The sequence below is a fragment of the Balaenoptera musculus genome, chromosome 3 (assembly GCF_009873245.2).
Source record: "Balaenoptera musculus isolate JJ_BM4_2016_0621 chromosome 3, mBalMus1.pri.v3, whole genome shotgun sequence".
Classification (NCBI taxonomy): Eukaryota; Metazoa; Chordata; class Mammalia; order Artiodactyla; family Balaenopteridae; genus Balaenoptera; species Balaenoptera musculus.
This window is the reverse complement of record NC_045787.1, coordinates 107,723,361-107,738,807: the sequence shown is the minus strand read 5'-3', so window position 1 is coordinate 107,738,807 and position 15,447 is coordinate 107,723,361. Positions and strand designations below refer to the sequence as shown.

Genomic DNA, 15,447 nt, shown 5'->3' with positions numbered 1-15,447 from the left:
ATTTTGCTGAAAGCAGGAAGAAATAACGAGCACACACTGACATTCGAATTATATCCCTTATTGCTGTAGCTGTACTCCCAAAAAACAGTAAGTGGCACTAACCTTACGTTCACTACTACATAACAAGAGCCACCAGCTTAAGGCCTGTAATGGTCAGGTCCATGTTAACAACACTCCCCTCTACCCCTGTCTTCCATTCAACTAATTTCACATTTTAGGTTGTGTAATTTTCAGTATCTCACTTCTGACAACAACTTCTGTTGTTCTTCGTTATAAGTAACAGAAGCTGACTCTGGCTAATGAGGCAGAAAAGGTATTCGTTAACAGTTTATTGGTCTAACTCAAGGAATTATTGTGAAGGCTTAAGAATCAGGCAGGCTTGAGGCTAAGCTTCCAGGAACAATGTCCAAAGACATACCATAGAACTGGCCTGATGACGAAAACTGCTGCTGCCTATGGAGCACTAGAAATAACTATCACTATTTCTACCCTCATGGAGCACAACATGCTATACTTCGGATGTTGCCAGAAACTCAACTTTACTACATCTGTTCCTGCTACCACACCAATGACACTTCTGGATCAGTAACTTGACTCCGCAACCACTGATGCTAACTCTTGCCAGCAAAATGAGTTCTGTGCCAAGCCTCTTTTCTCAAGCTCACTTCTGAATACAGTACAGGTAGTGTGCTGCACCTATGTTAAATACATGTGCCTGAGCTGCAAAGGAAACTGAGGAAATGAATATTCTAGATCCTATCCTGGGAATTTAGAGCTCATAGAGATGGAAATTCCTGAAGTAAGACAAGGACATTCAGAAAGTGGTAAATAACCAGAAAAACTGTCAGATATTCATTACTCTATCCCTTCACACAATTTATCTTATTATGCAATCTATGAAATCAGAAGGCATCCTACAATTGAATTTTTCTACATTCATTAATTGCTAATACTTTAATTACGCCAAACATATTACAGGTATATTTACATGCAGTATACTGTTTTTCACTGTGATTATTTTATTGATTATAAAATTCCTAACCTTGCTCTCTGTATTAGATATCAAAGTACCAAAACAACATTAGTTTAGGAAGTTGTCAGATCTCAACAAGGAACCACACTAAGATCGTGATTTATTTCCTGTATTTTAGGCCCCTGAAAAAGCTTATCTCTTATGGTCATATTAAATGTATCATTTAAAAATTAATTTCTTAAAATAAACATGTTTTAACTCAATTATGGCCCCAAATCAAAATTTAGGTCAAGATTTAAAAAAATAAATAAAAGAACAGAAGAGGAAGGTACACGTCCAAACACATTTTATGAGTCTAGCATTAGCCTAATACTAAAACCAAACAAGCACACTATAAGAAAATTACAGACCAATGTCCCAGTTGAACATAGATGCAAAAACCCTCAACAAAATGGTAGGAAACTGAATTCAACAATACATTAAAAGGATCATATACCAAAACAACAACCCAATTGAAAAATGGGCAGAAGACCTAAATAGACATTTCTTCCAAGAAGACAACAGGATGACCAATAGGCACATGAAAAGATGCTCAACATCACTAATTATTAGAGAAATGCAAATCAAAACTACAGTGAGGTACCACCTCACACCAGTCAGAAGGGCCATCATGAAAAAATTTACAAATAACAAATGCTGGAGAGGGTGTGGAAAAAAGGGAACCCTCCTACTTGTTGGTAGGAATGTAAATTGGTGCAGCCACTACGGAAAACAGTATGAAGGTGCCTCAAAAAACTAAAAATAGACTGGGTCGCTCACCTGCGAGTCGCGGAGGCACCTGCTGCAGTCGCCGCATCTCTGAGCATGGCTGACAGCAGGCCCAAGGCCCCCAAGCCCGCCAACAAGATGCCCCCCAAGTCCCCAGGGGACCCCACGAAGGACAAGGCAGCAAAGAGGCTATCACTAGAGTCGGAGGGCGCCAGCGAAGGGGCAGCCACCGCGGGCCCAGAGCCCAGCGCCCTGGAGGAGGCCTTCCAGAGGTTTACGGTGCACTGGTACACCAGGGCCACCTGTAAGGAGATGCATGGCAAGAACTGGTCCAAGCTGTGCAGGGACTGCCAGGTGATCAATGGCAAGAACATGACCGTCACCAACACAGACATCGTCTTCAGCAAGATCAAGGGCAAGTCCTGCAGGACCATCACATTTGACCAGTTCAAGGAAGCTCTGGAGGAGCTGGCCAAGAAGAGATTCAAAGACAAGAGCAGTGAGGAGGCCGCCCAAGAGGTGCACAGGCTCACTGAGGGCAAGGCCCCCATCATCTCGGGGGTGACGAAAGCCATCTCCTTGCTCACCGTGTCGCGGCTCATGGGACAAGAACAAGTTCACGGGGCTCCCACAAGGAGCGCTTGGACCCGTCCGGAAGGGGCAAGGGCAGGGCAGGCCGCGTGGACCTGGTGGACGAGTCGGGCTACGTGCCGGGCTACAAGCACTTGGGCACCTACGACCAGAAGGTGCAGGGGGGCAAGTAGCCGGCGGGGCCTTCTCCTGTCGCCCCGGTCCCCCCCGCCGCCTCACACTTTGTTACATTCCTTGCTTGCAGGCAGAACTCGGACCCAGGGCTGGGCCGCCGCGGAGGCACCAGGCCTCCCTCCCCCGCGGGCCCGCACCTCCCCTCGACCCCAGCTTTGGCCCCGACTCACCTTTCCTAACACAAACTGCCTCGTCCCTGCAGGAAGTGGGCAGAATGACCCTTTCCAAGTGTCTCCCAGGGCCAGACCACACCGGCCACTGGTTTGCAGCAAAAGGAGTGTTTTAAAGGAGCTGGTGGGCAGACGCTGTCTGGGGAGTGCTGACCCGCAAGCGCCAAGGCACCAACCAGCAGCACCGATAAAGCAGACGGAGTCCCGGACACGGCGCCGCAGTGCCCCGAGAGCACCACGCAGGTATGGGAGGCAGGGCACACAGTGCACCATTGCACACCCACGCACACATGCACGCACGCACATGCACCCACGCCCGCACCTACGCACACACGCACCCACACACACTAAGCACCCACGACGCACGCACACGCACACACCCAGCTACGCACGCACCCACGCACGCACACGCACGCACCCACATGCGCTCAGGCACACAAACCGAGGACCAGGTCTGCGCTGGTGGCGGGCGCCGAGCTGAGGGTTGCTGTTCAAGGGAAGAAGCCTCTGTCGACCAAAGTGACTCGAAGTGTGACGTCACAAGATTTCAAAATGGAAACTAAGGGCAATTCATTTCGCTTCTCTGAGAAGAAATAGGAAACAGTGATGCATGTTTATTCTCAGAACGGCTCAGGGAAGGCTCAGAATATTCCATCTCTGTGACTCCCTCCCAGAGGCCCCTGTCTCCCGGCCCCGAGCGGGGAAGACCCCCGGGGCCCTGGACTAGAGGCTGCGGGTGGCCCGCCGGCTCTCTCCTTGCTCCCCCGGCCGCTGTGGTTCCTCTGGCCTCTCTGGAGCCTCCGTGAGCGGCCTTCCCTGTCCTCCCCGCCCTGGAGTGCAGAAACCGCAGGGCAGGGCCAGGCCAGGGGAGGGCCAGAGGTCAGCAGCATCTGCGGGGTTTGGTTTCTCTGAGAGACCAGAGGTGGGGCCTCCTGCTGTCACAGTGGGCCCTTGGCAATGTGTCCCTTTGCATGGACATGGCCACAGCCTGGCGGGTAACCTTCTGGGCTCTGTGGTCCTGGTTTCGGTCCTGGGGGAAGCCCATGGCAGCCCCTGGGGAATGCTTCCCAGGAATCCAACCGCCCTGCCGCTATCTGTCCTGTGTCCAGGGCAGCAGGCCAGTTAGGGGCACCCCTCCATGGACACACGGCCTGGCCCACGGCACAGGTGGCTGTGAGAAAGGCCAGCACTGCCATGGCAGGCACGTTGGTCACGGCTGGACTTGGGAGACCCCGCCCACCCACACGAAGGGGCTCAGGCCAGTGCTCCCAGCCGACACGGCTACTCGCACGGGGCTCCCCCTGGGATGGTGGTGGCCTCTGCGGGCAGCTTCGTCCTGAGGCCCTGGCACCTCACCGCACTATCACCCAGAAGTGATGCAGCACAGGCGTCCGGGGTCACTGCAAGGATGTGAATCGCTGCCGTCTAGAAAGTTTCTAAAACTTGGGGATCCGAAGCTGCCCAGCCAGGCCCGCAATCCACCACCAGGAAACTGAGGCCCGAGGGCTGGGGGAAAGCAGGCAGGACACCGACCCCCGCCCTGGGCTCCTCTCCTCCCTCCAGAGGCAAGAGTCACCTGGGGAATCGCGTCTGCAGAGAACTCTGAACGTGCAGAGTGTTTCTGAGCACTAAGTTGATCACAGATGGGAAAGCCCATGTTCCAGGGCCGGCCGGTTCCTCTCCGTGGACTCGGGACAGGACTCCTCCCCAGGCCCACCCTCTACCCAGACGCTGCGGGTCTCTGCCTGCCCGACAGCCCGGCACTGCCCCCCCCCACCGCCAGCCATCCCGCAGCAGGACCCTGGAGTCCAGCCCTCCCAGCCGGTCAGGGGCTGGCCTGCCCGGGAGCACATGGGAGGTGGTCTGAGCAGAAGAAACCACGCCAGTGCCGTCCTGGTACGCTTCCTCACGCTGCCCCCCACTGCGGGGCCGGCCTGCGGGGCCGACACCACCCGCTGCAGGAAACCATCTTCCCGATGGTTACAGCAGCACCTCCTCCTTGGGTTAAGGAAAGTCAAGTGCACACAGCTGCCCCCGTGGCCATCCCTGCCTCAGCCCCGCACTTGCGGGCTCCCGAGCTGCCGAGGCCGAGGTGTCTGGGTGGGTCTCAGGTGTCCCCAGCCCGCCTGAGGCTTCTTTCCCGAAGTGTAGCTCTGGGGGCACATCTCCCGCTCAGGGCAGGAGGAAGCGGTGGCCCCCTCCCCGTCGGCTCTATCACGGCATCTGTGTGTAGCCCAAACACAGCATGTCGCTCGGGCTCCAAGCTCTGCACGGACACACGTGCCTCCCTCAGGCTCCGGACGCTGTGGACACACAGGCAGGTGTGCATCTTCACTGCGTGTTCTATGCAATACCCATTCGCTTCTACCAACTGCGGTTAACTAGAAACTACATGTCTCTCTGTGAACGAAGGAAACTGCACAGCAAGCCCGCCAGGAAGCAGGGACCCGTGGTCGGGGCGCACCATGCTGACTGCGCCGAGCGCCAGGACAGCAGAGCGAGCGTTTGAGAACACTGATCGCGCCACAGTACTTATTAATTTCTATTTAATGCTCTAGGATAAGCAACTAGGCAGCGGTCAGTTCACCAAAACTGACGTTCAAATTACGTAAGTTTAAAATATTATAGGAAGAGATCTATATTTATACTGGAGTATTTTTACACCTCGAATATCCTCAGTCTTAAGGTTTGAGGCCGATGAAAATTACAGTCAGGAAGAGGCACGCGGAGCTCCAGCGGCATCGCCTCCTGTCTAAGCTGCTCTACATCCACGCCCCAGTGGCCGAGAGCTCAGCGCAGGCCGCGGCGTCCCTCTGAAGCACCAAGTGGACAGGCTCACACACCCAAAGCCTGGACCTGCTCAGCCACCGGCTGTCGTGAATCGAGTTTTAACGGCACACAGCCCCACCACGCACCGCGCAACGCCTGTGGCTGCTTCTGTGGCTACGCCGGTGGCAGGGAGAAGATAAGTCACAGATGCCATGGCCCACGAAAACTACAGCAGCCACCGCCTGGACCTTTAAGGGAGGCTGCTGGTGCTGCCTCCACCCCTGAGGACCCAGCAGGCTCCTTCCTCCGGGAGTGTTCCCACACAAGCTGGCACACCCCGTCCCACAGTGCATGCAGGTGGGGACACCGTTGTCACCTGTCCATACGCTCAGGTTGATCATTCAGCTGTACTGTGAAGTCACCGCAAGGCTGGAATGTCCTTAGAACTCTGACCCTGAGTAGCTTCCCTCCGCTGACTGACTACTGAGCGGTCTGTGAAGTCCTGTGGCTCGGGTGTGGCCTTTGCCCATGGGCGTGTGGACAGCGTGGCTGGTGGTGGCCCCCAGGCAAGTCCCGGAGGTGGTCAACCCTGCGCTTTGAGATGCTTTGGTTAACCCTCTCTCTTCCCCAAACCAAGCCAAACAACAAAGGAAACGCACATAACTCAAAGTTGAAAGGGAGCATATGCTACTAGTTTGTACTAAGTTTTTTTCAGGAAAGGGAAATAAATGTATATATAGATGGGGGGGGAGCTAAAAATAGAGTTGCCATATGGTCCAGCAATCCTACTCCTGGGCATATATTCGGAACTATAATATGAAAAGATACATGCACCCCTATGTTCACAGCAGCACTATTCACAATAACCAAGACATAGAAGCAACCTAAATGTTCATCAACAGATGAATGCATAAAGAAGATGTGGTATAAATACACAGTGGAATACTACTCAAACACAAAAAAGAATAAAATAATGCCATTTGCAGCAACATAGATGGACCTAGAGATTATCATACTAAGTGAAGTAAGTCAGAAAGAGAAAGACAAATACCATATGATATCACTTACATGTGGAATCTAAAATATGACATAAATAAACTTATCTAGAAACAGAAACAGACTCACGGACATAGAGAACAGACTTGTGGTTGCCAAAGGGGAGGGCCAGTATGGGAGGGATGGATTGGGAGTTTGGGATTAGCAGATGCAAACTATTATAAATAGAATGGATAAACAACAAAGTCCTACTGTATAGCACAGGGAACTATATTCAATATCCTGTAATAAACCATAATGGAAAAGAATATGAAAAAGAATGTATATATGTATAACTGAATTACTTTGCTGTACAGCAGAAATTAACATAACATTGTAAATCAACTACTTCAATAACATAAATTTTAAAAATACTGTATTGTATATTTGAAAGATGCTAACAGTAAATCTTAAAAGTTCTCATCACAAGAAAGAAATCTGTCACTGTGTATGGTCATGGATATTAACTAAAAACTTATGGTGGTAATCATTTCACTATATACACATATATGTTGTATACATAGTGAAATGATTATATATAACCATTATGTTGTACACCTAAAACTAATACAATGTTGTATGTTAACTATTTGTCAATTAAAAAAATCTTTCAATGGCATGGTTTGTAAGCGTGTGGAAATCATAGAGGCATTTAGGATATAAATAATTTATAGGACATTAAAATATTTAACTCTGCAGTTATAAAAAGTCTCAATATATAAAACACACAAATACAAATGAGTTTAAACAGAGAACTTGCATACAAAATTTTCTTTTTTTTATAATTAACTTTTTATTGGAGTATAGTTGCTTTACAATGTTGTTAGTTTCTACTGTATAGCTGAGTGAATCAGCTATACGTGTGTATATATATATTCCCCCTTTTGGATTTCCTTCCCATTTAGGTCACCGCAGAGCACTGAGTAGACTTCCCTGAGCTATAAGGCAGGTTCTCATTAGTTATCTATTTTATACATAGTATCAATAGTGTATATATGTCAATCCCAATCTCCCAATTCATCCCACCCTCCTCCATCCCCCCTTGGTGTCCATACATTTGTTCTCTATGTCTGTGTCTCTACTTCTGTTCTGCAAATAAGATGATCTATACCATTTTTTCTAGATTCCACATATATGCGTTAATATGCGATACCTGTTTTTCTCTTTCTGACTTACTTCAACTTCACTCTGTATGACAGTCTCTAGGTCCATCCATGTCTGTACAAATGACCCAATTTTGTTCCTTTTTATGGCTGAGTAATATTCCGTTGTATATAGGTATCACATTCTTCTTTATCCATTCCTCTGTTGATGGACATTTAGGTTGCTCAAAATTGTTTTCTTTAAGAACCTCTTCCTGACCCACCAAGTCTGGGATTTGGAGCTCTGCCTATGTGCCTGAACAGCCCCTCTACCTCTCCTGATATGGCAGCCAAAGGACTGTGACTGAACACTTTGTTTATCTTCTAATACGGTGCTCTAAGTTCCATAAGGACTGACCACTGTTCTATTCTTAGTGCCTAGCACAACAGGTATTGAATAAATGGTGGTTGAATCACATTTACCTGCCTTAGAATACAAACTATAAAGATAGTTTAGGGCAAAGCAGAATATAAAAAACGAAAGGACAGAAGTTTAAAAACACATCTGAAATAAAGAATAGCTTCCTAGAGCTTTTTTTTTTCTCTTTCAGTACTGTTCTTTATTATTTTCCAATTAAAACAAAAACAAAAAACACCTTATTTTACAATCATTTAGGTAACACAATGCAGACAAAGAATATATTTAACCTTTTTTTCTTCAGCAATATCCACTCTGTGAAATAGGGAGAAGACTCACGATATAGGCCTCTGATCTCAAAGAGCTCAAATTCTGGGGAGCTTGTTAAATATGCAGATATCCTCTGCTTTTCTGCACAAGCACACTAGCCAGAAAATATGTCTTCTTAAAGCCTCTGACCTTGAAGCACATATCTCAAAAAACTTCTTCCATCCATAGGCAGAAATGTTTATCCACCATCCTCCGTCTTTACTAGTTCATCATTCATCTCACCCATGTTTGTTTTAATTCTCAGCAATATAATATTGCTCTCTGGTGACTTTGAGATCCTTTGTAGGTGGCATGAATGCTAAAATGGTTGCAGTGTGGTACATCAAATCCATGGTATGAGATTATTCATCAATTTAAAACAAACAAAACAAAAAACAGCATGCTACGTGTTCTCTAAACCCTATCTAAATGGTGTGCTGCATAAAATCTTGTAAAAGGATAAGAGAAAAGGAAGAAAAGCAATTGTCCAAAGGTCCAAAGTATACTGAACCACTAGGGAGAAAAATGATGATGGAACAATAAAGGTAAACTCTGGATCAGAAAGGGTATTTTTTCCTACAATTAACAAATATTCATGAATAACTATAGATAAAATAATGAGTGAGACAGTTCCTGCCCTCAGGGAGTCTAATATCTAGCACCAGAGAGAGAAATAAAGCACATACACACATCACAAAGATAATACCCAATGGCAAGCTGGGTAAATACTCTGAAGGGAGATTACAAGGTACCATGAGAGCATATGAAAGGGTATATGCTTTTTTAAAAAAAATGTATCACACGTGTTCAGAAGCATGTTCCTATTTTGCTTGTCTTACATATATGCCAGAGAGGAAGTTAAAAAAACATAGATAATGCTACTCAGAAACTAAGTAAATATATAGCCCTAAAGTCTTGAGTTTTCTTAGTACCATCTATAATCATACATTTGGTTACTGTCTATAGAATATATGTTTGATAAAGGCCAACACTGAAACCAGTTGACCAATATCCATATTAGAAAGAGGGCTTTGAAAATGTCAATAGTCAATGACAAAGCAAGTATAGAAAAATACTGAAATTAACTCATTGTTCTAAGTCATAGTTAGTTTTTACTTTTCTACAGAAAACCTAGGAAGGCTAGAATGGACCAATGATGAGACTGATATGAATTAAAAATTATGATTAATCCAAATTCATGTACCTGTGATCATACCAAAAATAAAAATACAAAAAAAGTAGGGAATACTTGGAAAGAAAATAGTTTTCCCAATATTTTTAAGATTTTAAAAATAAGGAATTTCTCTCAAATGATGAAATTATTATATCTATAATAAAGAATAGTGAAATTATCTTCAAGGATAAGGAAAGCACTCTTTTTTAAAAGATTTTTTAAAAATTAAAGACAAAGAAAAATTATTGAAAGCAGCAAGGGAAAAACGACAAATAACATACAAGGGAACTCCCATAAGGTTAACAGCTGATTTCTCAGCAGAAACTCTACAAGCCAGAAGGGAGTGGCATGATATACTTAAAGTGATGAAAGGGAAGAACCTACAACCAAGATTACTCTACCCGGCAAGGATCTCATTTAGATTTGATGGAGAAATCAAAAGCTTTACAGACAAGCAAAAGCTAAGAGAATTCAGCACCACCAAACCAACTCTACAACAAATGCTAAAGGAACTTCTCTAAGTGGGAAACACAAGAGAAGAAAAGGACCTACAAAAACAAACCCAAAACAATTAAGAAAATGGTCATAGGAACATACATTATCGATAATTACCTTAAACGTGAATGGATTAAATGCCCCAACCAAAAGACATAGACTGGCTGAATGGATACAAAAACAAGACCCATCTATATGCTGTCTACAAGAGACCCACTTTAGACCTAGGGACACATACAGACTGAAAGTGAGGGGATGGAAAAAGATATTCCATGCAAATGGAAATCAAAAGAAAGCTGGAGTAGCAATACTCATACCAGATAAAATAGACTTTAAAATAAAGAATGTTACAAGAGACAAGGAAGGACACTACATAATGATCAAGGGATCAATCCAAGAAGAAGATATAACAATTATAAATATATATGCACCCAACATAGGAGCACCTCAATACATAAGGCAACTGCTAACAGCTATAAAAGAGGAAATCGACAGTAACACAATAATAGTGGGGGACTTTAACACCTCACTTACACCAATGGACAGATCATCCAAAATGAAAATAAATAAGGAAACAGAAGCTTTAAATGACACAATAGACCAGTTAGATTTAATTGATATATATAGGACATTCCATCCAAAACCAGCAGATTACACATTCTTCTCAAGTGCACACGGAACATTCTCCAGGATAGATCACATCTTGGGTCACAAATCAAGCCTCAGTAAATTTAAGAAAATTGAAATCATATCAAGCATCTTCTCTGACCACAACGCTATGAGATTAGAAATGAATTACAGGGAAAAAAACGTAAAAAAGACAAACACATGGAGGCTAAACAATACGTTACTAAATAACCAAGAGATCACTGAAGAAATCAAAGAGGAAATCAAAAAATACCTAGAGACAAATGACAATGAAAACACGATGACCCAAAACCTATGGGATGCAGCAAAAGCAGTTCTAAGAGGGAAGTTTATAGCTATACAAGCCTATCTCAAGAAACAAGAAAAATCTCAAGTAAACAATCTAACCTTACACCTAAAGAAACTAGAGAAAGAAGAACAAACAAAACCCAAAGTTAGCAGAAGGAAAGAAATCATAAAGATCAGAGCAGAAATAAATGAAATAGAAACAAAGAAAACAATAGCAAAGATCAATAAAACTAAAAGCTGGTCCTTTGGGAAGATAAACAAAATTGATAAGCCATTAGCCAGACTCATCAAGAAAAAGAGGGAGAGGACTCAAATCAATAAAATCAGAAATGAAAAAGGAGAAGTTACAACAGACACCGCAGAAATACAAAGCATCCTAAGAGACTACTACAAGCAACTTTATGCCAATAAAATGGACAACCTGGAAGAAAAGGACAAATTTTTAGAAAGGTATAACCTTCCAAGACTGAACCAGGAAGAAACAGAAAATATGAAGAGACCAATCACAAGTAATGAAATTGAAACTGTGATTAAAAATCTTCCAACAAACAAAAGTCCAGGACCAGATGGCTTCACAGGTGAATTCTATCAAACATTTAGAGAAGAGCTAACACCTATCCTTCTCAAACTCTTCCAAAAAATTGCAGAGGAAGGAACACTCCCAAACTCATTCTGTGAGGCCACCATCACCCTGATACCAAAACCAGACAAAGACACTACAAAAAAAGAAAATTACAGACCAATATCACTGATGAATATAGATGCAAAAATCCTCAACAAAATACTAGCAAACAGAATCCAACAACACATTAAAAGGATCATACACCACGATCAAGTGGGATTTATCCCAGGGATGCAAGGATTCTTCGATATACGCAAATCAATCAATGTGATACACCATATTAACAAATTGAAGAATAAAAACCATATGATCATCTCAATAGATGCAGAAAAAGCTTTTGACAAAATTCAACACCCATTTATGATAAAAACTCTCCAGAAAGTGGGCATAGAGGGAACCTACCTCAACATAATAAAGGCCATATATGACAAACCCACAGCAAACATCATTCTCAATGGTGAAAAACTGAAAGCATTTCCTCTAAGATCAGGAACGAGACAAGGATGTCCACTCTCACCACTATTATTCAACATAGTTCTGGAAGTCCTAGCCACGGCAATCAGAGAAGAAAAAGAAATAAAAGGAATACAAATTGGAAAAGAAGAAGTAAAACTGTCACTGTTTGCGGATGACGTGATACTATACATAGAGAATCCTAAAACTGCCACCAGAAAACTGCTAGAGCTAATTAATGAATATGGTAAAGTTGCAGGATACAAAATTAATGCACAGAAATCTCTTGCATTCCTATACACTAATGATGAAAAATCTGAAAGAGAAATTATGGAAACACTCCCATTTACCACTGCAACAAAAAGAATCAAATACCTAGGAATAAACCTACCTAGGGAGATAAAAGACCTGTATGCAGAAAACTATGAGACACTGATGAAAGAAATTTAAGATGATACCAACAGATGGAGAGATATACCATGTTCTTGGATTGGAAGAATCAACATTGTGAAAATGAGTATACTACCCAAAGCAATCTACAGATTCAATGCAATCCCTATCAAATTACCAATGGCATTTTTTACGGAGCTAGAACAAATCATCTTAAAATTTGTATGGAGACACAAAAGACCCCGAATAGCCAAAGCAGTCTTGAGGGAAAAAAATGGAGCTGGAGGAATCAGACTCCCTGACTTCAGACTATACTACAAAGCTACAGTAATCAAGACAATATGGTACTGGCACAAAAACAGAAACATAGATCAATGGAACAAGATAGAAAGCCCAGAGGTTAACCCACGCACCTATGGTCAACTAATCTATGACAAAGGAGGCAAAGATATACAATGGAGAAAAGACAGTCTCTTCAATAAGTGGTGCTGGGAAAACTGGACAGCTACATGTAAAAGAATGAAATTAGAACACTCCCTAACACCATACACAAAAATAAACTCAAAATGGATTCGAGACCTAAATATAAGACTGGACACTATAAAACTCTTAGAGGAAAACATAGGAAGAACACTCTTTGACATAAATCACAGCAAGATCTTTTTTGATCCACCTCCTACAGTAATGGAAATAAAAACAAAAATAAACAAATGGGACCTAATGAAACTTCAAAGCTTTTGCACAGCAAAGGAAACCATAAACAAGACGAAAAGACAACCCTCAGAATGGGAGAAAATATTTGCAAACGAATCAACGGACAAAGGATTAATCTCCAAAATATATAAACAGCTCATTCAGCTCAATATTAAAGAAACAAACACCCCAATCCAAAAATGGGCAGAAGACCTAAATAGACATTTCTTCAAAGAAGACATACAGACGGCCACGAAGCACATGAAAAGATGCTCAACATCACTAATTATTAGAGAAATGCAAATCAAAACTACAATGAGGTATCACCTCACTCCTGTTAGAATGGGCATCATCAGAAAATCTACAAACAACAAATGCTGGAGAGGGTGTGGAGAAAAGGGAACCCTCTTGCACTGTTGCTGGGAATGTAAATTGATACAGCCACTACGGAGAACAATATGGAGGTTCCTTAAAAAACTAAAAATAGAATTACCATATGACCCAGCAATCCCACTACTGGGCATATACCCAGAGAAAACCGTAATTCAAAAAGACACATGCACCCGAATGTTCATTGCAGCACTATTTACAATAGCCAGGTCATGGAAGCAACCTAAATGCCCATCAACAGACGAATGGATAAAGAAGTTGTGGTACATATATACAATGGAATATTACTCAGCCATAAAAAGGAACGAAATTGAGTCATTTGTTGAGAAGTGGATGGATCTAGAGACTGTCATACAGAGTGAAGTAAGTCAGAAAGAGAAAAACAAATATCGTATATTAATGCATGTATGTGGAACCTAGAAAAATGGTACAGATGAGCCGGTTTGCAGGGCAGAAGTTGAGACACAGATGTAGAGAATGGACATATGGACACCAAGGGGGGAAAGCAGCGGTGGGGTGGGGATGGTGGTGTGCTGAATTGGGCAATTGGGATTGACATGTATACACTGATGTGTATAAAACTGATGCCTAATAAGAACCTGCAGTATAAAAAAACAAACAAAACAACTAATACTAAACTTTCATTGGGTTATTTGTATGGAAATATGTTAATATAAATGTTTCAGACATTACATGAAATTTCTAAAAATCTTATATTTGTATTTGTATGGAAATATGTATGGAAATATGTTAATATAAATGTTTCAGACATTACATGAAACTTCTAAAACTCTTATATGTTCTGGTATAATGTTATAAGTAATAATCCTAGTTATTACTTTAAAATGTATATCTCAGAAATAACTAATTTTCTTGTCAACTGCATTATTATGAACTTTCATCAAATCTTTAACTGTGGTCATTTTTAAGTCTTTTGTCATTTACAGACAGTTCTGGGTGTACTCTGATGCTTTTGCAAATATGTTCCTATAAAAGGGTTTCATCTTCAAGAAATTCATGGAAAAGACTCTGACAAGTACAGGTTTCTGGTAACTGACTGTACTGCTGAACTGAATGAATAAGCATTTTCAGAACTCTAATGAAAAACTGATGAACTCAAAAAAGTGCTAACAAAAGATCAAGATGAAAAAAAAAATTTAATTACATGGTACTGAGTGAACTGATGAGGATGAGTATAATTTTTGTGACTTTCTGTCTGAATTAAAAAAAAAAAAAATCCCACAAGGACTCAGAGGCAAAGAATATACAAATCAATTTTCACTGCAAAGTAAAGGAGCTGTTACAGTGGAGGATTACTGGACTGAATGTCAATATTATGACATAGTATGAGTGTGTTTCAGGTTTGGTAATTGCAATCATTGTTGCTTTTGTTGTGGTCATCCATGTACAATGCTTGGTGTCAGTCTATGTATCTCTTGTAAAAATAAAATACAGTGTGTGTGTGTGAAAAACAAAAAAAAAAAGGAACAAATGAGAAATTATTTAGGATAAAGAGTTCTTTCTGCTAGTCAGTATTTAATTTCCACTGTAGATATTTAGAAGGGAGAAAAAAAGAGATGGATTTAGAATTTAGGCATACAGGTAATTACTTTTGTAGATGACGTTTCATTTCATTATTTTCAGTTTCTATTATTTTTCATGTTGGGGCTTTATCTGATCTTTTTTAGAGATACACAGTCACAACTCTATTTTCTAGCCAAGAAGAATTTTAATTCCTCTCACTTCTGTATGCCAGTACAGACATTGCTAAAATATGTGGAGGAATTTTACTTAAAGTAACTTCTTAAAACAGAGATTAAAGACTCAAATTTGTTCTATCTTAAACCCATAGGAATAAAGTAGGAAAAAAGAGACCCATATATAACTTAACAGAAAGAATGAGGCCTTTATTAAGGCAATATAGCATTAGATACTAATAATCATGTAAGAGTCAAAATTTTCAATCTTGTGGGAAAATTAAACTATACAGAAAACCAAAAGAAAA

General features: G+C 42.2%; 3 protein-coding genes across 3 annotated transcripts in view; 1 reads left to right on the top strand and 2 right to left on the bottom strand.

The window, feature by feature from the left end:
• Positions 1-15,447, bottom strand: part of LYRM7 (LYR motif containing 7) — a 40,753-nt gene that overhangs the window by 7,919 nt on the left and 17,387 nt on the right. The window lies entirely within an intron of this gene.
• CDC42SE2 (CDC42 small effector 2) overlaps positions 1-15,447 on the bottom strand; it is a 201,398-nt gene that overhangs the window by 183,284 nt on the left and 2,667 nt on the right. The window lies entirely within an intron of this gene.
• Positions 1,831-2,547, top strand: LOC118892243 (tubulin polymerization-promoting protein-like). The gene is given in 2 exon segments (XM_036846624.1): positions 1,831-2,344; positions 2,347-2,547. Coding segments are annotated over 2 exon segments (666 nt in total). The 5' UTR covers positions 1,831-1,837; the 3' UTR covers positions 2,506-2,547.